Raw genomic sequence first — 27,882 nt, 5'->3', positions numbered from 1 at the left:
AGTATGGGAAGGTAACCTGAGCCCCTCCACTTTCAATGTGGAGATATCCCAGATAATGCTGCTCAGCTACTGGTGAAGGGAAAGTAGACAGGCTAGATGGGGTCGTCCTGTGGGCTCGGTACCCTGTAGACCACACCACCAGTGTGGGTATCTGGGGGAAAATTTCACACATGAAACTTCCTATTCATAAGAGGTCTCTCCCCACTTACCCCTCTCCTCAGTACCTAATCTAATCATGAATCCAGGAATTTGCCTTCTCTGGATTTTTTTTTTTTTTTTTTTGCAGAATCTATTTATTTACTTATGGCTTTTGTTATTACTATACATTAGTTATCGAAAGGGGATTTCACTGTGACATTTCCAAACCTGTTGACTATGTATTCTAGTCAATCTCATCCCTTCCTACTCCACTTCCCTCCTTTCTAAAACAACTTCAAAGGTTTCATTATTTTGTTTTTATATATGCAAACTATCTACTTTGCTCATATTCATCCTCTTTCATCTACCTTGTTAGCTCAAACTCCTCCCATTATGACCTTACCCTTCCAACAGAACCTGTTTCTCTTTGCCTGGCCTCTCACCTCTCTATTTATCACCATCTTAATGCTGTTTTCATATATACTTACAATGTATTTCAAAATTATGCTCTTTCCATCTAACTTTTTACTTTTCCTCTTCCCCTTCTCTTCTTAGTTCCTTAGATGAATGTTCTTGACTTATCCATATATATACATATATATGTATACAAGTATATATGCATGTATATTTTTAGATATACCTTCCATATATGGGTGAAAATATATTTTGTTTTTGACCTTGGCTTGTCTCAATATGATATCCTCTACTTTCATCCTTTTTCCTGCAAATACAATGATTTCATTTTTCTTTATGACTGTGTAATATTCCATAGTATAAGATTCTATAGTTGCAAGTACTAAATATGTTCTGTTTGAATCACTACTTCTCTGGATTTTTATACAAATAGAACCTTATTATGTCAATTCCAAAGTCAACTTTGTGAGGTATATACATACCTCATCCTTCACAAATGAAGTTCAGAGGATTAAATGACCATGCGGGGTGGAAGTTGACAGTACTGGGTGACAGACTCTCACTTTCCCATAAATATCACAATGAACTCGCCTTTGTACAATTAATGTGTGTTAATTATGATAGTAATGACAACAATGATGGTAATGATGATGATAACAGCAGACTTTTGTAACACTATGTTACCATAAAAGTATTCTGAGAGGACAGATAAAACAGACATAAAATGCGGAACCAAAATGTAGAGAAAAATGAGTAATAACAGATTTTGCCTATGTGAGCTGGTTAGACCTCTCACATGCCAGTTACAACTAGCTGGATACATTTCTTCTCTATCCTTCTCCAAAATTCAAAGTTTCAATTTCTTAGTAGACTGAGAAATGATAAACTGCCTTCTATGAAAATTATTGGACAAGACTAAAAACTAGGATGAAGAATGAACCAAATAGTTTGTAAGGACTGAACAATGGATAGACATTATCTTTCATATATACTATGTGAAGCAACAATAAAAACTTAACTGGGTAACTTAATAAGCTCTTTTAGAAATACACCTAGGGTTGGGGAAATAGTTCAGTAGTAGAGCACTTGCCCAGCTTGAGCAAAGCTCTGGGTTCAATCCTCAGCACCACAGAGGGGAAAATAGATAAAAATAAAAAATGAAAAGTATGCCCCTATAGTAATGTTAAATAGCATTTCTCTTTCTAAACAGATGGCCTTCAATAATCCATGCATCTTACCAGGATCCACAAATTTGTAAGGCCTAAATTGTGACTGGAGGGTTGTTGCAATATATTTCATTATTTTATGAGCTAAAATCAAGAGAAATGAGGTTTACATTAAGTGTACATCTTAAAAGGAAGCACTCTTACATCAGATGTAGCATTTCTATGGTCCCTTTTAAAATAATTACCCATTATGCTAGCAAATGAATCTCTGGCATTTTGGCAACAGGCTCACATTATTTAAAAAATAAAATAAAATAAACAGCTCACTCCATTGAAAAATCATGAGTGAGCATTCAAGTTTCTGTAAGCCAGAACAACCACATGAAAGACTTTCTGCCTCTGTGCTTTGAAGTGATTAGGATGGTAAGAGTGAGTCAGTCTCTTAGAAGCAATTTATTCTAAAAATGGAATAAAATGCTACTGTAGTTTTTGCTCTGGTTAAAATGACTGTGCTAATAAAAAACCAGGGGGATGGGATATAATTAATAGTTCTATGATGTGTGTTACCATGTTTGATAGGAAGGCTGTGTGATATTAATTCCTTACTTCAGATCTGCTCCTAAGCTGCTCATCAGGATAAGTGATAATTTTCATCTTAGACAGGTGAACTCTGCCAGTCCCTTTGCCCCTTTGGCATTCCAAGTAATTATTTTCTGCCTGCTTCAGAATCACAAGTACATCCCCGCACTGCAAGGTACAATACCACTTGCTGAAGCAATTATTATTAATAAAATATTATTACTTCTCCACTTTTTAATCTTGGGAGCCTAAAGCATTTAATAATGTGTCATAGCAGTATCAGAGGGCAGCAATCTTTTCCATTTTCCTTTTTGGTAGCATTCCACCTTACCTTACAGGAGAGCTCTGTGGGCTTTTGTGAGTCAATGTCTTCATTGGAGAGTCCATGAGGCACAGACAGCTGAAAATGTAAACCAGGAAGAAAATTACTCATAGTCACCCAAACTTCTGGCAAACTGCTTATCATTTGGGGATTGCACATTAGTACCTAAAGTAGAACTTCTCTCTGCTCAGGATCAAAAACTCCACACCCTGGATCAAGTGGGGTCTGCTATTTCCAACAAAGGATGCATATGGCTTCAAGTTTCCTCTAACAATCACAGCTAGGTGAAGTCCCCAGGGACTAAAGGATCAGTTCTTAGCAGCTGACCTCACAGCCTGTCAGGGCATTTTTTTTTTTTTTTTGGTCAGTCATAGGGCTTAAACTCTGGGCCTGGGCGCTGTCCCTAAGGTCTTCAACTCAAGGCTAGCGCTCTACCACTTGAGCCACAGCACCACTTCAGGTTTTCTGGTGGTTAATTGGAGATAAGAGTCTCAAGGGCTGTACACCTAGGCTGGCTTTGAACCACAGTCCTCAGATCTCAGCCTCCTGAGTAGCTAGGAGCTACTATATCTAGCTAGCTAATATGTGTGAGCCACTGGTGCCCAGCTCAAGGCATGTTTTTAATTCAGGGTTCACAAAAGGCTGTCAGGATTAGAGCTCTCCCTACACTGGCTACCGTATGCCTTGAGCCTCATCCCTACAGTCTCCCTCACACCCACTGTCTCAAATCCACTTTAAGGCCTGCAGCAACTGCCATGGTTTTTATTCTGTGCACACTCTAATGAGGGGGCTCTGGTCCATGTTTTGGTGAATTCTGGTTGGTGACTGTAGATCAGAGGATCTGTACAATATACAATACACATTGAGGAAAAGTAGTCATTCAAGTTCACTTCCAATGTGGAAAGAAGACTGCTAAGGCTTTTGGATCATCCAAGAGCCAATGTTGTTTAGTATTACACAACATTGTAAGGCTGGGGTATATAATATTACTTTTGGGTGTTTCCATAGAGTCCCAGGACTACCAATATACTCAGATTTCTGGCAAGAAATTCAATGGCATGGGGGAAAAATGAAGAACTGATTTAAGGAGTTCTTTCATAATGAGATTTGCCATACTAAACCCACTATCTTTTGAATGTATTAATCCCTTTGCGTTCTGACATGTTTTACTGACATAATGTCAGTTATGTAAGAGCCCTAAGTGAAACTAGACTAGTGGTTCATATCTTAAATCCTAGCTCTCAGGAGGCTGAGATCTGAGTGAGAATTGTGGTTGTAAGTCATCCTGGGCAGACAAAATCAAGAGACTCATATTCAATTAACCAGCATAAAACCAGAAGTGTTGGCATGGTTCAAGGGGTAGAGCTCCAGCCATGAAGACAGTGTGAGGCCTGGAGTCCAAGCCCCAGTACTGTTACTGCCCCCCCCCCCCCCCATTTCTCACCTCATCCCTCAATAAGGGCTCTTAGTATAGAATGGTCAAAGGTAGTAGAGACTTTACAACTAGTAACACTGGGTTTGAAGCATAGCATAACAGTGGGGAACATGGGCTCAGAGCCAGTTGGCCTGTGTTCAAATCTTGGTTCAACTTGGCTTCATCTCTCAATCTTATTTCCCTCACTTGTGCAACTAGAATAATAATAGCACCTAACTCATAAGATTAACATATAAAGTGTTTTGAACAGTGTCTGACTCATAATTAGTATTCAATACATGCCAATTACTATTGATGCTTGTATTTATTTATCAAAGAATCTATTCCAAAAGACACCACTGGGTTTTGGTAATTAAAGTTTCATCAGTTTATACTTGATCTTAGTCAAAAGGCAGTAAGTCTCACTAGTTTAAATAAATATGAATATATTTATTTATTCTTGTCTGTCTATTCTCTTCTCAAAAGAGAAAACCTTTAGGGTTGGGGATTTAGCTCAATAGAAGAGCACTTGCCTGGGAAGTGCAAGGCCCTGAGTTCAGTCCTCAGCTCTAAAAAAACCCTAAAACCTTGAACAGCTTAAAGTAAAAACAATTTCTAGATCAATGGTGGAAATGTAGAACAATATAAAATTATTAATTGCTATTTTAGTCAACTAGCTGCAGTATCATTCAATTGCTTTAATATAAGTTCAGCCAATCCTGCTCTCCTTATTATTTTATTTTTCTTCAGATTTTTTCTTTTTCTTTTTTTTTATTGGTCATGGGGCCTGAACTCTGGGCCTGGGCGCTGTCCCTCAGCTCTTCAGCTCAAGGCTAGCGCTCTACCACTTGAGCCACAGCGCCACTTCCTTAACTCTGTTTTTTGTTTTTTTGGGGGGGGAAATGGAGGCAAAAGTTGTTTGATAGGAAAATATTAAAGAAAACAGAATTAATATTTTGACTATTGCTAGGCATGGCAGCCTACACCTAAAATCTTAGCTTTTGGGAGGCAGGAGACAGGAAGATTGTGAGTTTGAAGCCAGCCAGGGCTACAAATTAAGTTCAAAGCTAGTCTGGATTACAAGTCAGGCCCTGTATCAAAACCAAACCAAACCAAAACAGAAAATCCATAACAAAACAAAAGCAAAAAAATCCTAACACAAACAAAAAACAAAACACTCAATAATCTTAATTACTGATAAAAATTAGTTTTAACTGGTAGCTATTAAATGGACTATTATAATTAGGTTTACAAAGTAGAAAAAAAATTCATAGATGTCTGCTTATCCTAGTAATAACTTTTGATTTCCTTTTCTACTGTCTGGCTGCCTGTTTCCTCCTTCCCTGTGTGTCTCATAATGAAACGTGCTTTAAAGACCCTGCTTTAGGGGCTGGGATGTAGCTCAGTGGCAAAGTGCTTGTCTAGTAAGTATAACAGCCTGGGTTCAATCCCCAGTTTCAAAAAATAAACAAATAACAACAACAACAAAAAACACACCCTGCTTTAAAGTTCTCTTATAGCCAATTTATCTAAAGCACTCAGAGTCAAAGGACAATTCCACATTTGTTTCAATAGCTTTTCCTGAGAAATAATGGATATAGTGCATATTCTGGAGCAAATCTTTAAACTGTAAACATCTTAAAGGCTTAATTTACCATGTATTTCTTGTAGAGAGGGTGTCCTGGTTTGGGGCGAGGGGGTAGCACCGGATCCTGGCTTTTGAAGACTTGACTCTTGGCTTTTGAGAGTCCAGATGCCAAGTGACTTTGTTTTCTCTGAAGATCCATTTCAGAGGATGATCGGCTAAAAGGCAGTTTTTTTGATGTTCTGGTGGCAGAAAGTTTGGGGGGAGGTGGTCTCTCGGGGGCTCCTTTGGAAGGAGGCCGTCGAGTTGGAATGGCTTTTCCGTTTGCAGGTCTGAAAAGCAAGGCATCACCACGAGTTAGTGTTTTGATTGGCATTAGGTTCTGTTTTGTCCTTTTTATTTTTTTCTTTTCTAAACACACACATATAGCTTCTCTGCTAGTGGAATATAGTATGCTGAAACCTGCAGGGCATGCTATTTTTGAGCTAATGACTGTTGCATTAAACATTATATTATTAGAGGAAATGGCAGCTTCCTCTTATTTTGCACTAGAGATTCATTAGCTCAAGACAAACAAGCGTTTACTATCACGAGCTCTCTAAGGCCCTCACTGCTCTTAAACACTCCATGACTGTTGCAGGAAACTAAGCACTCTCTACCAAGCCTCAGATGAACAGCTTATAATAAGCTCACAGGTGCATGTGCTAGAGTCTTTTGTGTAATTAGAAAAGGAACATCAAACTCCCCTAATGTTCCTGTTATCGGAGTTACTATTAAAACCTCAATTTAGATGAACATAAAACCAGTTCTGAAAATGAGACAGGTTAGTGATTCCTTCATCCTAGAGTAGAAAAAAAATTCACTGTGGCAAAGTGTTATGATAGCAACATGGCCTTTTGTTCCAACAGCCCTGGAACTCAGCACCTAGTCACCTGGACATCCCAGAGCCTGTGGCCTTTTAGGAATTCCAAATACCAGGTCTGTCCCACTTAGCTGAGTATGTCTGTATTCCAGAAGTGGAGTTGTTTTGGGTATGGAAGGTAGTCTTGTTCATTTATTTGAGGATAAGTAAAAATACTTGTTCTGCAAGGTAGAAAAAGGGGTTGAGGGAGTTTAGCTCAGGGAAGAGCGCCCTCCTGGTGAGCGCAAGGCCCTGAGTTTGGTCCTCACCTCTGGAAAAAAAAAGGGGGGGGGAGGGATTAAAACTCTGAGCTGTTTTTCTTTTTCTTTTTGGTGCGGGTACTGGGGCTTGAACTGAGCCAAGGTGTTATTAGACTTATTGTTCAAGGTTGGCCCTCTATCACTTGAGCCACACCTCTACTTCTGGCTTTTTGGTAGTGAACTGGAGATAAGACTCTCACAGACTTTCCTGCTTGGGTTGGCTTTGAACTGCAATCCTCATATCTCACCATCCTGAGAAGCTAGGACTATCAGCATGAACAGTCATTACCTGGCTGAGCCATTAATTTTTCTCTAACATTCCCCATAGTTTATTTACCTTGGTGGCAACCTTGGGGGTCCTCGCATCAAACCTCCTGAATCACTGGCGTGGTCAGATTCCTACAAGTATAAAAGAAAGTTTTTTTCACTCAGAGTTAATATAAAACATGAGCTGGTCTAAAGGCATTTTAGACAGCTTTCTAGCTGGGTTTGTGAGAGGAAGTATAGATGAGTTACAGAAAATAGCTGAAAATACTTTTCAGATAAGCTATTAATTTATTACTCACTCCTACTCAATTGTCTGTCCTAATATAGGTAAAAAAAAAAAAAAAAAAAAAAAACTGCTAGAGAAAGAAACCTATGTGTGTTGGCCTGATACCTTGTGATTCATGAGCTATGAAAGGGTGATGTGTAAATCACACTAGGTTAACTCAATAACGATTCAAGCAGGCACTATAAACAAATATTTGGTATTTATCCATCCTAGTATACACAGGAAACACTCTGTTCCTGAGTTTAAACACATGCTAAGTGAAGTGGTTATTAGTTTGTTTTGCTTTGAACATGCAGATCTTTATCTCCTTCTGAGATGGTTTCAACATTTTGCAGGAGAGTTTGAACTAAAGCAGGTGGGGAATATAAAAGGGACATTAAGGAGTGTTGTGAGAGGATGCCGTGGAGGGAGAAAGAGAGGTCCAAGTAAATAACACCACCGCAGGCGGTGGAATGGGCTGAGAAGTGTTTTATAGGGAAGAGTGGAGAGATAGGAAAACTGAAGGACAGAGAGTAAGAATGTTAGTTTTTGTTTGTTTATTTTGTTCTTGCCAGTCCTGGGGCTTGAACTCAGGGCTTGGGCACTGTCCTTGAGTGTCTTTTGCTCAAGGGTAGCACTCTACCACTTGCACCATAGCACCACTTCCGGTTTTTTCTGTTCATGTGGTAGTGAGGGATCAATCTCAGGGCTTCATGAATGCTAGGCAAGCACTCAACCACTAAGCCACACTCCCAGCCCCTAGAATGTTAAGTTTTTATCTATCTATCTATCTATCTATCTATCTACCTATCTATCTATCTATCTATCTACCTAACCTACATACCTAGTGCCAGTAGTAGAGCTTGAACCAGGACCTAGGCTTTGTTGTTTGGCTTTAGTGCCCGCTCAAAGCTAGCACTCTACCTCTTGAGGAGCAGCTTTTTGACAGTAACTGGAAATAAGAGTCTCAAGAGCTTTCCTACCCAGGCTGGCTTCAAACCTCCACCCTCAGTTTATAGCCTCAGCAACTAGGATCACAGGTGTATGCTACAGTGCCTGGCTTTTCCAGGATGTGTGTGTGTGTGTGTGTGTGTGTGTGTGTGTGTGTGTAGGCGGTGGTTAATAATGGGGTTTGATCTCATGGCCTGGTGCTGTTTCCAGGTGTGTGTGTGTGTGTGTGTGTGTGTGTGTGTGTGTGTGTGTGTGTGTGTGTGTGTGTAGGTGGTGGTTAATAATGGGGTTTGATCTCATGGCCTGGTGCTGTTTCCAGGTGTGTGTGTGTGTGTGTGTGTGTGTGTGTGTGTGTGTGTGTGTGTGTAGGCGGTGGTTAATAATGGGGTTTGATCTCATGGCCTGGTGCTGTTTCCAGGTGTGTGTGTGTGTGTGTGTGTGTGTGTGTGTGTGTGTGTGTGTGTGTGTAGGCGGTGGTTAATAATGGGGTTTGATCTCATGGCCTGGTGCTGTTTCCAGGTGTGTGTGTGTGTGTGTGTGTGTGTGTGTGTGTGTGTGTGTTTGGGTGTGTAGGTGGTGGTTAATAATGGGGTTTGATCTCATGGCCTGGTGCTGTTTCCAGGTGTGTGTGTGTGTGTGTGTGTGTGTGTGTGTGTGTGTGTGTGTAATAATGGGGTTTGATCTCATGGCCTGGTGCTGTCCCTGAACTCTTTTGCTCAAGGCTAGTACTCTACCACTTTCAGACTTCTCATGTTTTGAGTATTTTCAGGAGTATCTTTTGCTGTTGAGTTCCAGTTTAATTCCATTATGGTATGCTGGAATACAGGGAGTTATTTCAATTTTGTTGGCATTTTCTAAGATTGCTTCATGTTCTACAATAGTATTTATTTTGGAGAAGTTTTTGTTGGTTTTTGAGAAGATTATATATTATGTAACTGCTGGGTGAAGTATTCTGTAGATGTCTGGTAAGTGCATTTGGTCTATGATGTCATTTAGTGCCGAGGTACCTCAGACAAAAACTTGTGGCCTTCTCCCCCAATTCCTAAATTCCTAACAACTTCTTTTCATTCCAACTATCTTATATTTTTCAGTCAGAATTTAAAACTTTTCTAAAAGATTTTTTCCTTTCCTACTTAGACAGTAGCATGACACCTATGACAAAATTTCTCCAAGACCTCATGAGGGAAGGGGGTATCCTTGTAAAATTCAACTGCTACTTTTTTTTTTGTAAAGAGAGTTTAATCATATTTTGGGAAAATAGGAAAATTCAGATTATAAATGAGTTATAGCATACTTTTCTGATTTTAAATTCACTGAGCATTTATAACTTTTCCTTAAATACTAAATGATTAATTGCCAATAACTGTGCTCATTTAAACATGTTTCGATGTTTTAAATCCCATTTTTAAAAACAAATTATGCTTGCCTTTAAAATTTGGTTTCACTAATGAGCTCAGTTAATGTAGTGAGGTGAATCACTAGTCCATAAACCCTGCAATATTCCAGTATGTAATCTGTGTCTTATAAATATGTTGCTACTTGTATTTTTTTTTCTGAAAATGCTGCTGGAATAAAATGAAAAATTTTTTCTTTTGGCCACATTTAAAATTACAGCAAGCAAAACAAACCCTAGCAGCTAGGGAGAAACTTTTTATGTATTTAATTTTGGCAGTACTGAGATTTGAACGCAGAACCTGGTACTTGCTTTGCTTGCTAGCTCATGGCTGGTGTTCTACCACTTGAACCTGCAGTCTGTTTTAGTTTAGTTTTTTTTTTTTTTCTAGTTAATTGGAGATGAAGTCTTTAGGAATTTTCTACCCGGGATGGCTTCAAATCTTAGCCTGCTGAGCAGCAGGTATTTCAGGAGTGAACCACTGGCAGCTGGTGGTATTTTTTTTTTTTAACTGTCTTTTCTTTTCTTCTTCTTCCCCTCCCCCCCCCTCCTCCTCAGGATTGAACCCAGGATGTTGCACTTGCTAAGCAAGCGCTTTGCCACTGAGCTACATCCCAACCCAAGTGGCGGTATTTTTGTGGAGGATCTTTTTAATTTCTTGATTTTCTATGATGAGCAAATCTTAAATCAGAATTTCACCCACACTTCAGAGTTCTATGGCTGGTTCCTTGCGTGGGTTCTGCAGTGTCTCCCAACTCTCCTGCACAAGTTGGTGGTGTCGGTGAGGGATGCTTTGAGAGTCTGTGCACCCACGTTCTATGTACCACAACAGGAGTCCCTCATTGTTTAAGTGAAGGTGACCAAGGCCTGGCAGCTGCAGCCATCCACCTGTAGATGGAAAGCTCCCCAACACTCATGGAGGGAGTAATGGTACAGGGTTTCCAGCCCTCATCTATACTTTTAGTCTTTACGGTCTGGTCACAGGTCCTTCTACAGCCCCTCAGCCACACCTCTATCCTTCCGGTCTGATCTAAAATGTGTTTAGTGATTCTAATTCTCAAACAAGAGGACGTGTGACTCGGCTTCAAGATAATCAGTGTGATTGTAAACAAGTCCTTTCACCGGAGGTCTATTCTCTCTTGTTTTTTCAGAGTCAGGTGTCTGTGCTGGTGTGCCTTTGTGAAAGCACAAGCCACTCTAACGTCCTGTGTAAGTAGAGCAAGGCAGGCTTTGCCTTGCGTCGGTCACATGAGGCACAAGCACATGATGAATGGAGTACATGTCCACAGAATTTAGTTTAGTCTAGCTTCTTTTTCTTGTTTTCCTAGAATGCTTGTGGACTACTTAACATTACATTTAACAAAAGCCCTATAAAGCTTTGTAGATTACTTACTGAATGTAAAAGCTCTTCTCCCTCTTCATTTATTTTTTTATTTTATTTTGTACCAGCTGGTGCTGGGACATAGGGCCTTAAAAATTTCACTCCAGGCTAGCTCTCTACCCCTTGAGGTATACCTTGATTTTTGGCTTTTTGGTAGTTGGGGATAAGAGACTCTCAGACTTTCCTCCCTGAAGTGGCTTTGATTTTGCAATACGCACATCTCAGCTTCCTCAGGCACTAGGATTACAGGTGTGAGCCACCAGCTCCTGGCTTCTCTCTTCCTTTAATAATGCTCTCAGAGCAGAAGCCTGAAAGTTCAAGGAACTTTTCCTTCAGGGAAGTTTGGGATTTTCTCATTCAACATACAGCAGAGTGCTGCTATCTACTTATGGACTTTCTTAGTCCAGTTTTCATAAAAATTTATTACCAAGCCCTTTGAAAATATAAATGATGATTCAATTTTAATTCATCCTACAGAAAAATCTCATTAACTTGATATTAGCTAATTTAATCTAATGTCTCCTTCAAAGAAATTTCTCTTCACTAGATGATTAGATGAATTTGTATGTATGATAAGCACAGCTAACACACAGTATAAACTATTATGATGTTTGAACTGAAAACTTGGTCCAAAGATATTAAAAATGTTTTTCTCTTGAAACAAGCCTTAAATATCATTTACCAAGTGGAATTTTTTTAAACATATGAAGGAATGGTATTAGAGTTGACATCATGGGGATGGCAATGTGGCTTAGTTGCCTAGCAGGCATGGAGCCCTGGGTTCCATTCCTCAGCACCACATACACAGAAAAAACCAGAAGTGGCTCAACTTCTGGTGACAGTCTTGGCAGTCTTGAGCACAGAGAGACTCTGGGACAGAATCCAGGCCTTGAGTTCAAGCCCCAAGACCAGCAAAATAAATAAATAAAGTTGACATCATGTAGGTGTGTGGATTTAATCTTAATCCTAAGAGATGTACAATAAAGCATTATCATCACGTGTGTGTGTGTGTGTGTGTGTGTGTGTGTGTGTGTGTGTGTGTGTGTGTGTGTGTGTGTGTGTGTGTGTGTGTATGCGCGCGCGCGCACTGCTCCATTGGCTTAAATTTAGGGCCTGGGTGCTATCCCTGAACTTTTCTGCTCCAGGCTAGCATTTTACCACTTGAGTCACAGCTCTACTTCTGGCGTTTTTTAAAACTGAGGGTTGTGGTGGTAGTAGTTAATTGGACTCTCACAGACTTTCCTACTTGGGCTAGCTTCGAACCCCAATACTCAGATTTCAGCCTCCTAAGAAGCTAGGATTACAGGCATGAGCCACCAGTGCCTGGCCTCATTTTTTAAAACTAATTTTTCCCCTTAAATTTCAGATTGAGCCAAGTACACATGCGGTTTCCACCTGTAATCTTAGCTATGCAGGAGGCTGATAATTGAGGATCATGGTTTGAATCCAACTCAGGCAGAAAAGTCTGTGAGACTCTTATCTCCAATTAACTACCAAAAAGCCAGAGTAGACCTGTGGCTCAAATGATAGAATACTAGTCTTAAGCAAAAAAAGCTAAGGGATAGTGCCCAAGATCTTACCTGAGTTCAAGCCCCAGTACTGGTCCAGAAGAAAAAATTCAGATTGAAAAATTCTTAGGGTAATTATCTTAAAAATCATATTACTATTTGGCTAGTTTCAATAAAAGGTGACAATCTGACTAAATCTACTTCAATAAAAATAAAAAGTCTTATTTTCCTTGGTGTTTACTATAGTTTACACTCAGGGCCTTACCCTTGCTAGGCAGGTGTAATATCATTTGAGCCATGCTCCGAGGCCTCAAGATTTCTTTTTTAATAACTTCATTATTAGTACCTTTAAAATATGCCCTTATTTTATGACAAAACATAATGAATTACTCTCACTTTTCTTTTCCTCATTTTTTTTGGTGGTAGGGCTTGAACTCTGGGCCTGGGCACTGTCCCTCAGCTCTTCAGCTCAAGGCAAGCACTCTACCTCTTGAGCCATTGAGCCACTTCCGGTTTTCTAGTGGTTAATTGGAGATGTAGGGCTAGCAATTTTTCTCTTTTTTTGACACATATCTCACTATGTGGTCCAGACTAGTCTGGAACTTGAGATCTTCCTACCTTAGCTTCCTAAGTATTGAGATTACAGGCAAGGCCATCATGCCCAGTAGCAACTGGTTTCTAGTGTAAGTTTATTTTTCAAACTTCCTTTTTTAAATAATGTAGACATCAGCTGAATGTTTAAATTTAGTACATGGTTCTGTCTCCCACCTAACACAACCTGTAATGATAACTTACCGAATTTCTACTTCTGTCAGCATTACTGAGTTTTGCAGACACTGTACTGTATGTGTTTCCAATAGGCTTTTCAGCAGGGAGTGGAGGTGGAGTTTGTGGTTCCTCAAGTAAACCTGGAAAAAGTAGCAGCGATTCATTAGTAATGTCTCGTCTGGCATTTCAAAGTGAATGATGTAGTTTGGCTCTAAAGGAAAATGGTGGTCACACAGAACTCCTGGCAGAACAGATACCTAAGCAAATGCCAAAGAGCTCTCAAAAACTTCAGAAATCTGAGATATTAATCAACATCAGTTCATTTTATTGGATGATTTTGTGTGTGTGTGTGTGTGTGTGTGTGTGTGTGTGTGTGTGTGTGTGTGTGCGCACGCATGTGCACATGCACTAGTCCTGGGGCTTGAACACAGCTTTTTTGCTCAAGCACCTACCACTTGAGCCACAGATCTACTTCAGGCCCTTTCGGTAGTTAATTGGAGGTAAGAGTCTCATGGACTTTTCTGCTACGGCTGGCTTCAAACCACAAAGCACAGATTTTATTCTCCTGTGTAACTAGGATTATAGTCATGAACCACCAGTGTGGGCTACTGTATGTTTTATAGAGTGAAAATAATACTAAGTAATTAAATAGCATGTTAAGAGCCTTTTATGTACCAGATACTTAACTCAGGCACGTTATTTGTAACATTTCTCCAACCAAAATCTAGTCCTACTTTTGTCTATAGTCTACTAGCTAATAATAATCACATGTGGCAATTTATCCTTAAACCTCAATTAATTAAAATGAAAGAAAATTAAAATTTCAATCTATCATTTGCACCAACCACATTTCCTATATGCAGCAGCACCTTGAATACAGAGGCTTCTTATGGCCAGCACAAATATGGGACATTATCATCTTCATAGAAAGTTCTAGACAATGACATTCCAGACAATATCCTGCATACTTTATAATGAAGAAACTGTTAGTAATTGTCTATTTTTTCCCCTTCTTTAGAACCTGAAAGTCGGTGCTCATCCTAATAGTAGGTTGTACACCTAACCCTTCCTGGTCCAAATTAGGTTTTCTAAATCATTAGTTTAGATTAATGAACATAATTAACCTCAATTAAACAAATGATACTTTTACATACAAACTGCATCCATTTCTCAGCAACAGTGTCCTTCTATCTTACTTTAATGGAAGAAAACAAAGATGACTAGATATAATGAGGGTCAGATAACTGACACCAGGGAACAAGAACACCTGGCGAGGAGAGGCTGACTGTCAGATGCTGAGAAGGACAAAGCTTTCTCCTACACTGGTCGCTGGAGCACTGGAAGGAGGCAGATATACGCAGCACTTCGTAAGTGAATGCTCTGCCTTCACGTCACATGGAAAACCTAGAATAGGGGATGATTTATGTATGTCCTGTAATAGCCACTGACAGGAAACATTTCCTTTTTATTCTTTTTTTTTTTTTGGGTCCAGTCGTGGGGCCTGAACTCTGGGCCTGGGCGCTGTCTCTCAGCTCTTCAGCTCAAGGCTAGTGCTCTACCACTTGAGCCACAGCACCACTTCCGGCTTTTTTCTTTTTGCTTATGTGGTGCTGGGGAATCGAACCCAGGGCCTCATGCATGCAAGGCAAGCGCTCTACCACTGAGCCACCTTCCCAGCCCCTCCTTTTTATTCTTTTATTCCTTAGGATCACCAATTGTTTTGGAAGATGGTATAAATAAATGGCGAAGATATAACCAAGCAGAAGCTAGGGAGAAAGAGAATTTCAAAAGGAAAACAAAAGTAGGAGTTCATGATGTAAGAGGCTCCAGTGTGTTTATGTGGGACAAATGACATTTCTCTTCCGACTACTTATGTAACATATCCTGTAACAAGTAAGAAATAGGATAAACAACAACAGAGAAATGAAGGAAAATATTGAAGATGAGCTTTTAAAGAAGCCAGTGGCTCAAATATACACCTCATACATTTTATTTTGTTTAATTTTTTTTGGTCATGGGGCTTGAACTTTGGGCTTGGGTGCAGTCCTTCAGCTCTTCAGCTCAAGGCTAGCACTCTACCACTTGAGCCACAGTGCCACTTCCAGCTTTCTGGGTGGTTTACTGGAGGTAAGAGCTTCATGGACTTTCCTGACGGGCTGGTTTTGAACCATGATCTTCAAATCTCAGCCTCCTGAGTAGCTAGGATTATAGGCATGAGCCACCAGCAGCAGGCATCTATTTTAAAGAAATAAATTCTTTCCACCCAGCAATACGAATTGAGAAATTAATGTACATTTCTGATCTTATACATTTAAATAAACATATACATATAAAACAATAAAATAATTAATAATAAATGATATATATTAATAATGTCCCAATGAACTTGAGTCTGTAAGATAGGGTCTAGGAAATATTTTCAAAGGGAGGAAAATGCTGGGCACTGAATGCTCACACCTGTAATCTTAGCTACTCAGGCTCAAATCTGAGGATTGTGGTTCAAAGCCAGCCTGGACAGAAAAGTCCAAGAGACTTATCTCCAATTAATCACAAAAAAAACCTGGAAGTGAAGCTGCAATTCAAGTGGTAGAGCAAGAAAATCTCAGAGCTAGCACTCAGGCCCAAAGTTCAAGCCCCAACACCAGTACACACACCCAAATAAATATTACTGTGATTGAAAAAATTATTTAGCAATAGCATCATCATAAAAAGCAAGTATTGCTATAGCTGGGTGCCAGTGTCTCAAACTTGTAATCCTAGTGGGCTCTGAGGTTAAGCCCTAGCACTGGTACACACACATGCCCAAAAGGTATCATCTATTTTTAGACCTTTTGGGTACACAGATTTTGTATATGTGTGTGTGTGTGTATGTGTGTGTGCAAATGCACACTCACCCCAATTCTAGAGCTTGAACTTAGGGCGTGGGCACTGATCCTGAGCTTTTTTGTTCAAGGCTGGTTCTCTACCACTTGATCCATAGCTCCACTTCTGGCTTTTATGGTAGCTAACTGGAGATGAGTCTCATAGACTTTCCTGGCTAGCCTGGCTTTGAACCACAACCCTCAGATCTCAGCCTCCTGAGTAACTAGCATTATAGGCATGAACCACTCATGTCCAGCTTGGGTACAGGTTTTTACATAATCTACACCCAAACATATTTAATAATGCTGATAGGAATAGTATTTTTCTGATAGACATTGATAACTGTGTTATTCATTTAAGTTACTTCCCTATCTTTTTTTTTTTTTTTTTTTTGGGTCCAGTCATGGGGCCTGAACTCTGTGCCTGGGCGCTGTCCCTCAGCTCTTCAGCTCAAGGCTAGCGCTCTACCACTTGAGCCACAGCGCCACCTCCGGCTTTTTTCTTTTTGCTTATGTGGTACTGAAGAATTGAACCCAGGGCCTCATGCATGCAAGGCAAGCGCTCTACCACTGAGCCATCTTCCTAGCCCCTTACTTCCCTATCTTTACAGAGGTGATAACATGCTTTAAACAAACATAAAGAAACATGAAATGCAAAGGTACTGTTCTAATTTTCTGCAGAATTGTGAGAAAACAATTCCTTCTAAATGTCCATGACTATGAATAATAAGTGTCAGTTACATTGGTAAATAAGTATTTCTCTCTCAGGCTCTTGTAGAAGCAAATAAAGATAGCAGAGTGCTTACATTTTCCTGGTTTAGCGGGGATCCGAATGACAGTGGGCTTCCTGGTGGTTGCTGGTTGAACTGACCTTTCTTTTGTTGCTTCTGCTTTTGTGGGGAGCTGAAAGGGATCTAATGAAAAACATAGTTTATTTTACATGTTTTAGTTAATAAGGACTCAAACAAAAAAACCTCATTCATAATTTAAGAGTTCTATTTTTCATGCCCCAGGGAAAGCTATTCAGGGATAAACAAAATCTCAGTTTGCAGAGACCAAAACAAAGTTGGAAATCATAAAAAGGAAATGATTTAGTGCTCTGTAAATAATTCATATCACTTTTCTTCCTCTGATGAGAGATCCAGGACAATCCTGAATAGAGATGCTGCATTTCAGGGGAGTCTAATCATTTAATAAGTGTCTCATGAAAATGAGGGGTAACAGAAACAAGACAATCTTTCCAAGTTGTTCAGCCCATGCCCTCTCCCCCGCCCCCCCGCACCATGCCCATATCCTGTGTCCCAGGAAGTAAGGATTCTTCTCTGAGCCTGCTCATGGGTTCACCAAAGTCCCTCATCCTTCTCAGTGCCAGCTGGCACAGGGAAGGGGTCCAGAAGTCTCTGACTGGGTAATTAATTTATTAAGACTGCTCTTCAGTAAAAGGAGAGTGGTACACGTGTTACTCCAGACACAAAATAAGACATCTTCCTTCCAATATTTAATAATTTGGGGGCAAGAATATATGTCTTGGCCTTTTTCCATCCTAACTGATGTATTTTAAATGAACAGTATCTATGTAGCTATCTATGCACCTAGGAAAAGTGTTTTATACAAAAGCATGACTATACAATTATTATTTTTTAACTCAAAGTCTCTTTAAATGTTTTTCTCAGTGGTTTCAGTGGTTTGGAAAATGACTAAAGAAACCTAAAAATAAGTAGATTAGCCAGAAGAAAAAAATAAAACGCTTTGTGAAAGATACTCTATGTAGCCCAGAACACTGCCTTTGTTCCACATGAGACGGATGGGATAGTATCTAATTCCACCAGTTCCATGCACTAGAGGTTGGTAAGAAGATACTACTCTAACCTTCACATGTCCTTCACGTGAACAGGATATACCTTCTATCTGTGACCAGGTGCAGTTCTAGAGGCACCTTCAGCTGACTGGCTCTTGTAGGATGTAGGAATTGTTAAGCTAAAAATCAAAAGTCCTTACTCCTTCTTTCCCTCTCAGGTGACCACCATCCCTGACAATGGCCTCTCTCTCCCAACTCCCCCACCTCTATCAGTCATTGGGCTTGAACATGGGCCTAGATACTGTCCTTAAGCTCTCTTTGTTCAAGGTTAGTGCTCTACTACTTTGAGCCACAGCTCTACTTCTGGCTTTCTGGTGGTTAACTGGAGATAAGAGTCTCACAGATTTTCCTGCCTGGGCTGGCTTTGAACAGTGATCCTCACAGCTAGGATTACAGAAGTGAGCCATCAGCATACAGCTTCTCTTTCATGTTTAATACTATTAGTTATTCTTTAACTGGCACTAATATCATGTATAGTTATCCTACTAAACAGTCTCTATTAAAAACACCTCCTTTCTCCACCCAGAGAGGCAAGGAACTCTTCCATGCTGCTCTTGCAGACTGTCTGGCATCAGTGATGTACTGCGTGATGTACCCCAGCTGTGTGCAGTCAGCAAGCCTGGCATCCATCCCTCAGTCTGCACCATGTCCCTGGCCAAGCTCTTGTGAGGAGTGTAAAGCAGGGAGGAGTGGGAGGCAGATGCCTGGTTTTCATCTCAATGATAGTGCGGGTTTCTTCCTCTCTGCCCAGAATTAACCTGGGCTATTTTTTTTTTTTTTTTTTGGCAGTTTTAGCATGGGACTAAGACCTTATGCATACTACAGCATTTCCAAACTCACTCCTTAAATCTTTGCATGCAAGCCACCTATGACTGCTTGCTGTTGCTACTACAAAAGTGATAGGGCATCACAAGAATTGCCCGCCCAAATCTATGAAAAGTCAAGTGTGCCATTTTCCTCTACTTTGGTTCAGCTGCACCTCCTTCCAGTCCCTCACACCAACACCAGATAGTCTGGATCTGTTGCGACTTGGTTTCATTATTGGATTGAGAAAATCACTGATGATAAAGTAGTTTTCCCCCCCAGCACCTGCCTCTGATAATAGGCTTTGTAATCCTAATTAGTTTCCCCAGCCCACACAGGCTTCTCGGTCATTTCTCTCCCTCTTGAGTTGTGTTACTAGCAGCAACTGGCTGCTAAACTACTGTTCTGGTCTGTGCAATGGGGCTGACAGCAGAGCCTTTTATGACAAGTGGCTAAGATTGTAAACTTGTGAAGCAGAATCACTGATACTTCTGCAAAGCATTCTGGCCAAGAAATGAAGCCAATGTTAAATTGCCTGTTTTATGAGTTTTCCCTTAAAATTACATACATATATATGTATATATGTATATATGTGTGTGTATTGTATATGTATATATATATATATATAGATAGATAGATATCTATATATATATCAAGTACACACACATATATCATTTTTTTGCCGGTCGTGGGGCCTAAACTCTGGGCCCAGGGCACTGTCCCTCAGCTCTTCAGCTCAAGGCTAGCACTCTACCACTTGAGCCACAGAACCACTTCTGGCTTTTTCTGCTTATGTGGTGCTGAGGAATCGAACCCAGGGCCTCATGCATGCCAGGCAAGCGCTCTACCACTGCGCTACCTTCCCAGCTCTCACAACGTTTTCATAGCCTTAGTATTTTCTGAGCTGTATTCCTTGAGATGAATATCATAACTTCACTTTTCTGAATACTATTTTTGGTTAAGGTTTCCTATATTGTTGAGAAAAGATTATTGAGAAAGTTATCTGTGAGCTTCCTTTCTCCTGTGTTTTTCTCTCTCAGTTTCTGGCTGATCCTATCTGGCCCATATTAGACAAAAGTTTTCACAAAAAGAACATGATCTTTTGTTTACAGTGACAATGTCATAGAAATGTCATCAGAGTCACAAAGCCCCAAATCAATAAATAAAATCCCTCCTGAAATCCTGAAGGCCTTTGGAAAGCAACAAGCAGGCAAGCCACAGGACCTGTGTAAGCACTAGAAAAAATCTCTAGGGCAGCCAACTCTATATGGAGGAACTTCAGAGGGCTCTATTTAGGAGGCAGCTGCAGGAATCTGAGCATAAGGGTTGAATGTGGGAAAAAACAAGGAGAGATGGAAATGAGAGGCAGATTCAAGAACTGTTCATGGCCAGGTACAGAGACTCACATCTGTACTCTCATGTCTTGAACCTCAGGGTGGAGATCAGAAAGTCCATGGTTTAAGGTCAGCCTGGATAAAAAATTAACAACAGCCAGTTTCAACAAATAAGCTGGGTATGGTGGCAAGAGCTTGTAAGATCAGCAACAGGGGAGATATAAATAGGACTGTAGTCCCAAGCTGGTCCAGATATAAGCTCTACCTGAAAAAATAACTAAAACATACAGATGTGGAGGTGTGGCTAAAGTGGTAGAGGGCCTGCCTAGCCAAAGGGAGGACTTAAGTTGAAATCTCAGTACTGCAAAACAACAGCAGTTCAACAGGCAAAAGTAAACACACTAGATGGTAAAAGACAATACACTGGGACATGATAAATTATACAGGTCTCTAGACATTCACAGTGAGACCAAAGGAGGATATTCTTAGGAGAGGAACACAAGGGTTCAATAACTATGTGCATATGACCATATAAAATAATCTTTATCAAAATGAACTCCAAGAAATGGAAACAAACATTGTTTCTTTTTTCTTTGTTAATATTTTTGTTTTCTTTACCTTTTTCCTTGTTTGTTAGTTTATCTGTCTCTGGGAGGTTAATGGGAGGCTTTCTTTGTTAGTTTATCTGTCTCTGGGAGGTTAATGGGAGGCTTTCTTTGTTAGTTTATCTGTCTCTGGGAGGTTAATGGGAGGCTTGGAAGGGGTGGGACAGAGGGTGAACAAATGCAGCAGAGGTACTAGACACTGTGTTGAAAATGAACTATACAACTTGTGGCTGGCGACGGGAGGGAAAAATTGGGAGAGAGAGAGAGAGAGAGAGGGAAGGAATGACAATGTTAAAAAAGAAATGTACTCATTACTTATGTAACTGTAATCCCTCTGTAAATCACCTTTACAGTAACAATTAGTATATATAAACAAAAAAAATTCAGTAGGCAAAACCCAGCAAATGTGCATAACTTATTGGATGTGAAGGCAGAGAGGTAACAGTTATTACTAGGAGCTAGGCATTGGCTCACGCCTATAATCCTAACTACTCAGGAGGCTGGGATCTCAGGCTCATGGTTCAAAGCCAGGCTGGGCTGCAAAATCCATGAGACTCTTATTTCCAATTAATTACCAGAAAACCAAAAGTGGTGCTGTGGCTTAAAGTAACAGAGTGCTACCCTTGAGCAAAAAGAGCTCAGCAACAGTACTTCAAGCTCCAAGACCACCACCACCAACAACAAAAATTTCTAGGTAGTGACCATGTTGTCTCAGTCAGAAGGTTTTCTACACGATGATAGTCCTTGCAGTGCTCTCCACGTGGAGACTTATTATGGCATCTATTAGATGAGCAAACCTAGGCACTGCCAGGTTAAGTAAATTGACCCAAGTCACAAGTTACAAGGCAATTGTGGCAGAGCCTGACAGACTAAACAGCAAGCCTATATTTCTCTATCTGTGTAATGGAATGGTTAAGGAGGTGTTAAATACACAGGACGGGTACAGGTGTAAAAAGAAGATACTCAGTTCAGTTAACTCTACACTCAAGAGCAATGGCTAAAGGCAGGCAGGTCAAACCAATTACACGTTTTGCTAGAAGACTACCCTACTAATTAAATATTGTGCAATGAAGTGGGAGAAATGAAAACACTAAGGCTGGGGATGAAACACACCCTGTATTCATGCTGAATGTACTGTGGACCTTCCTTCTGGAAGATGACTATAATTATCTATCCGTCTGATGGTACAGAATAAATTCTTAGTACTTATTAACTAGGTTACCAATCCCATAGATTCTAAATAAAGGTAGTATTTCTTTGTGCTGCATGGTTTCTGTTTTGTAACTGTTTACTGCTATTGGGTTTATCCATCCCTGCATTCCTCTGAGGCTTGCAACAGGAAAATACTGAAATAAGAAAATGGAGCTACTAGTACTAGTGGCTCACACTTGTAATTCTAGCTCCTCAAGAGGCTGAGAAGTGGAGGATCTTAGTTCGAAGCTGGTACTAGCAGAAAAGTCTGAGAGACTATATCTTCAAAATAATCAGCAAAAAGCTGGGCTGGAGGTATAGCTCAAGTGGTAAAATGCCAGCAGAATAAGTAAATTGAGCAGGTATGAAGCCCTGAACTTAAACCCTAATATTGGCAGGAAAAAAGGAGAGAAAATATTAACAAAGACATTCTTAAGTGTTGCTTGGTTTAAGGAGTCCTGAAAATGCTGCATAGCAAATGTGAAAAATAAACTTGATTTAGGATAAAAAGGTACATTTGAATCTAGGCTTATAAAACTGTTAGCTCTATGGTGGTATGCATTGATCTCCCTCAGCATTATTTTCTTCATTTAAAAACTGGGACCAGTTATTTGCTGTATCAAAGAATGTCTGAGTGGGACACCAGTGGTTTCACCTGTAATTCTTGCCACTTGGCTGACATCTGAGCATCAAATTCAAAGCCAGGCCCAGTATAGCAACATCTATGAGATTCTTATTTCATCCAATTAAGAATTCTTTTTTTTTTTTTTTGAGTCTGGTCATGGGGCCTGAACTCTGGGCCTGGGCGCTGTCCCTCAGCTCTTCAGCTCAAGACCAGCGCTCTACCACTTGAGCCACAGCGCCACTTCCGGCTTTTTTCTTTTTTTGCTTATGTGGTGCTGAGGAATCAAACCCAGGGCCTCATGCATGCAAGGCAAGCGCTCTACCACTGAGCCACTTTCCCAGCCCAAGAATTCTCATCTCTAATTAACTTATCTCAGTCCGAGTTCAAGGCCCAGGACCCGCAATAGATTTGGATGTTTTTTTCTTCCAGTCTTTGGGGACAAGAGCTATGTCTTTTTATAGGCCATAGCCAGTTTCAAGGTTATGTGCTTTATAAACATTTCATAAATATGCTTGCTATTTGTAACTTTATATGTTTACATACTTGACCTAAAGAAGTAAACAGTCGTAAAAAGAATCTTATCAAAGACAAGTAGATTAGCTTAGTTTGGCAAATCAGAGATAAGCTTTACTTCCGGAAGAGCCAGAGGAAAGAAAACATATTTTCTGTCTCTTGGAAATTTAATTGTACTGATCTTGGGAGCCAGCTTACAACTGCTGAATTTTATTTATAAAAATTTGTGTTCCCAAGGGAAGATGCTGAGTGAAGGTGGCACGAAAAGTCTTACAATGAAGATTACAGAAAAAAAAAGCTTGCAACTTGTGGCGGGGTTCTGGGTCTTATGGAAGTCTCCACTTGGCCAAACACCTCCCCCCACCTCCTTACTCCCCTCACTCTATCCCCCCCTCCCCCCCCGTGCCAGCTAGACTATGGCATGCTTCTATCTATGGGATGCTGCTACCTTATTCTAATGCCACATCCTTCCAGCCTTCCTCCATCCTTTGAATATAAGAACTGAACGCCTGTCAGTGTAAAAGAAACTAGCCTCACAGCCTGATGAGTTTGTGGTCCCAGTCCCGTTACTTTGAGGCAAAGTAATAGTAATCATTGAATTCCAGCATCTCTCCTTTCTCCTCAAACCTATTTATTTTTTAATATTTATAGCCAACTCATTAACATAACAAAAGATTTGGTCTCAAAACTTGCAAAATATAAATATTATTATCAACAAATGAAAAAGTTAAAGCAAATAAAACCATAACTGCCAGAAAGGATAGGAAATAATGACTTGAAAATAGCTATACACAATAGTGCTACTTTTTGAATAAAATTATGGAAACAAGACATACATCTACTTACAGAAAAGTAAATCCTAAAAAGAACTGAAATAGTAAAAGTATGGAAAATATAGGGGGGAGGATGTAGGTCAAAGAAGAAATGATCAAGAAAATTCTCATTTTGATTAAGGCATTAGATAGTGTTAATCAGGACTGAATTCAGAAATGGTAGCATAAACACATTATCTAGAATGAAGAAGATAGTTATCAAAACAGCAGACATCCTAAGATTGTTGCTTTCAGACAAAATTAGAAGGCATAAAGTAGGAGACTGGTCCGACTTAATAAAAAATCATTTATGCTATTGCTGTCTCTCTTTCTTTATGTTTGTTTTATTTTTATTTTTATTTACTTCTGGGCATTGTCCCTTAGTTTTTTGCTCAAGGCTGATACTCTACCATGTGAGCCACAGCTCCATTTCCAGCTTTTGTGTGTGCGTGTGTGGCTAACTGGAGATGAGAGTTTCAAGGACTCTCTTGCCTGGGCTAGCTTTGAACTGCAATCCTCAGATCTTAGCCTCTGAATAGGCAGGATTGCAGGTGTGAGCTACCACTATCTGGTCTTCTCTGTTTATTAATTTCTCTGTTCACCCTATCTATACACACACACCCATACCCCTTCCACACTTAAGACAAGTGTGACTCAAGATACCTCTGATGTGTGTAGTTCTCCTCCACTTACCTAGAACCATTTCTGAACCAACACATTCTTCAGCTGGGTTCCCAGACAAGGTGGGCAAAACATCATCATCAAAGCTGATGAGGTCTATGTCCCCCAGGGGCCGGCTTGGCAGAGCTGGGGCCGGAGCATTAGCCAGAGCTCCTTCTCCCAGTGACCTGAAGTCTTTGGCTTGTGATGACACCAAGAGTCCAGAAGGAACAGGGCTGGGTTTTGGAGGAACTGAAGGGCAGGTGGGGTTTTCAGAGGAAACTGATTTCTTCGGCAGCAAAGGCCGAGGGGCAGGAGTTGGGACTTTTTTCCCTACACCAGCACTCTCAGCCAGGAGGCCCCCACCCAAAATCTCATGATTAACACTTCGAATAAGGCCAGGAGTTGGTTTCTTTGGCAATTCAGGTTTGGTTACAGGGATGTTTCCTGCTTCCTGTGGTGGCAAGTATGGAGTGAGCCCTTGCCTGGAGGTCACCTTGAGTCTGTTTTCAGTCCAAGTGTCCCAGTCTCCCAGAGCTGTGCCAGCACCTGGTTTGGGGGCCACACATGGTTTTCCTGAGGAAACAGCTGGCTTTGGGGGGAGTGTGCGAGGGGTAATTTCTGGTTTCTTAGGCAGTGCTGGGGAGGTTTCCACATTGGTTTGACCCTCAAATGCTTTGACTCTCGAAACAATACTATTTTGGCTTTGCTCTGGGTTCATAGTGTACATCACTGCCTGACTATCCAAGTCGTTGGTTCTGTCCAGCAGAGATGAGGACCAGCCTGGGGATGACGCCTCTTCGGGGTCCACTGAGCTGTTTTTCTGGTGATTTTTTTCTCTAATGTTAGTCTCTCTGGCTGCTGGTCTGAGGTTGTTTTTTGATCTTGGCCTTGGCACTGGACATCTTGTAGCACTGGGGTTTCCTGGACAGTTCTGTTCTTCAGGAATATCAAAGACTATAAGAGGGGCTGTATTCCTCTGGAGATCAGCGGGGAAGGCTGCTGGGGAAGGCTGCAGCGAAGCCTGTCGTGCTGGAGATCCAAAGGAACAAAAAGGAATGGCAGTGTTAGAAGTGAATAGAGAAACTTCTAGAAGACACACGGATCTTTTAAAAACAAACATAGGCTCCAAAGAGATTGGGATTTCCCTGCTTAGGAAAAAGTGATGGCAAAACCACTGGGGAAATATTAAATTTCTCCACCAAATTCTGGATTCTCATTAGACATCAAACAAACCATTTCTATCTGATTTTCAAAATGTCAACATCTTCTTTTCTTTTACAAAGCAACTTAGCCCTTACTGTTACACTAATAGAATACTTTAAAAAGTTTTGTTTTCTCTCCTTTCCTCCCTTCAAAGTATAAGCGACCAAACTCAGGTCAAACCCTTGCTAGGCAAGCAATCTACCACTTAAGTCACACATCCAGTTCTTTATTATTCTGGGAGAGTCTTAAGATCACTTTTCCAGGGTTGACCTGGGGTTGTGATCCTCCTATCTCTGCCCCTTGAGTAGCTAAGGTGAAAGGTACAGACCCCCATGTTCAACTTCTTTATTTTTAGGGGAGACAGTAGTACTGGGATTTGGAGTCTCATGCATACTGGGCACAATTTATCACTTGAGCCACGCTTTAGTTATTTTTTTGGATAGGGTCTCCAATTTTTGTCTGGGCCAGCCTGGACTGTAATCATCCTATTAACAACTCTTACAGACATAAGTTAATAGGTATGCATTACCTTGCTCAGATTTTGGTTTAGATGGGGTCTAACTTTGTGTCTGGGCTGGCCTTGATCCTCATTCCTCCCAGTTTTTGCTTCCTAAGGAGTTGAGCCACCTACTACCCCCTGGCCCCAGCTATTTTTATTTTTGGAGGTACTTTTTTCCAATTAAATATTTTTTTCACCCCTTTCTACTTTTTTTTTTTAATGAAAAAGATTGAATGCACTTTGAGGGTTGTAGAGCTTGAACTCTGGGCCTGGGTGCTGTCCCTCAGCTCTTCAGCTCAAGGCTAGCGATCTACTACTTGAGCTACAGTGCCACTTCCAGTTTTCTGGTGGTTAATTGGAGATAAGAGTCTCACCGACTTTCCTGCCCGGGCTGGCTTTGAACCTAGATCCTCAGCTCTCCCCCTCCTGAGTAGTTAGGATTATAGGCATGAGTCACCAGCACCAGGCTAAGATGTACTTTTTGTGTGTGTGTGCTGATACTGGGGCTTGAACTCAGGGCCTTAAGCAATTACTTTCCATTTTTGCTCAAGGCTAATAATCTACACTTAAACCCCACCACTTCCAGCTTTGCAGTGGTTAACTGGAGATAGGAGTCCTCTGGGCTTTTCTGTCCAAGCTGGATTTGAATTATGATCTTCAGATCTCAGCTTCCTGAGTAGCTAGGATTGCAGGTATGAGCCATTACTGTCCAACCTAACTTGGGTTTTAAGTCAGGACTCGGTGCTTGTTAGGAAGGCACTTTGCCACTTGTGCCAGGCCTCTGGCCCTTTATGCTTTTATCTGTTAAATAGGGTCTCATTTTTGTTTTCTTTTTGCCCCCTCTGGACTAGATCACAATCTTGCTATTTATGCTTCTCTCACAACTGAGATCACAGACACACACCAGTGATTGTGGCTTGTGAACTTCTTTCCTTAGGCTGGAGATTGTTCAATCTTCGTATCCTATCAGACTGAAGTTGCTAAGTATAAAACCCTTCTCAATGGGAATAAAAGGAATCCACAGTAACATGTGCCATGAGTTAGATGGATGATGTTTCTGTGATATTAAATAGGACAAGCCCAAGAGAGTGGGGCTGCAGCTGTTAGGAATGATCTATTATAATAACCACTACACTCCAAATGAAGCAGGCACACAGTGATCATAATGAGTACGAAGCAGAGCTCCATAAATTATCCACAAATCACAAATGATGGGAAAGGCTAGGAGCCTCCTGATTACTCCCCTAGAACTAGGTCAGAATCAGGGAAGTCAGATTCCTTGCATTACTTTGAGGCAGACTGTTGTCTATTTCTTCTGGGAAGTCGGTCTGAGTGGCAGAAGTGCTAGTGCTCCTCGGTGTGGCAGCAGCATTGTTATTGTTTGTAGTATTAACTTGAACTTGGTTGATTTCTTTTATGACTTGCTCATATGAAGGTGGGAGCTGCAAAATAAAGAATGAAAATTTTAGACTTCTGGAGGCCATAGCCAAGAGGCTGAGAGGTTTGATTTTTTTTTTCAATCTTTGAATTAAAAAAATAAAATGAACTCTTTAAGATACATTGTACTCATACATTGACAGGTTGAGTTGAAACCCCTTTGTA

General features: G+C 40.6%; 1 protein-coding gene across 2 annotated transcripts in view; it reads right to left on the bottom strand.

The window, feature by feature from the left end:
• The window catches only part of Sh3d19 (SH3 domain containing 19), a 122,203-nt gene that overhangs the window by 18,236 nt on the left and 76,085 nt on the right, over positions 1–27,882 (bottom strand). For both annotated transcript variants that reach the window (XM_042701762.1, XM_042701761.1), the window contains exons 6-12: positions 27,569–27,722; positions 24,609–25,607; positions 16,980–17,087; positions 13,340–13,452; positions 7,117–7,178; positions 5,689–5,950; positions 2,629–2,697 (exon numbers count right to left, since the gene is read on the bottom strand). In XM_042701762.1, coding sequence (XP_042557696.1) covers positions 2,629–2,697; positions 5,689–5,950; positions 7,117–7,178; positions 13,340–13,452; positions 16,980–17,087; positions 24,609–25,607; positions 27,569–27,722 — 1,767 coding nt within the window. The remainder of the gene's footprint in view (positions 1–2,628; positions 2,698–5,688; positions 5,951–7,116; positions 7,179–13,339; positions 13,453–16,979; positions 17,088–24,608; positions 25,608–27,568; positions 27,723–27,882) is intronic.

This window comes from Dipodomys spectabilis, unplaced genomic scaffold, assembly GCF_019054845.1.
Source record: "Dipodomys spectabilis isolate Male_0828 unplaced genomic scaffold, ASM1905484v1 ptg000297l, whole genome shotgun sequence".
Taxonomy (NCBI): domain Eukaryota; kingdom Metazoa; phylum Chordata; class Mammalia; order Rodentia; family Heteromyidae; genus Dipodomys; species Dipodomys spectabilis.
This window is presented reverse-complemented; position numbering and strand designations above follow the sequence as displayed.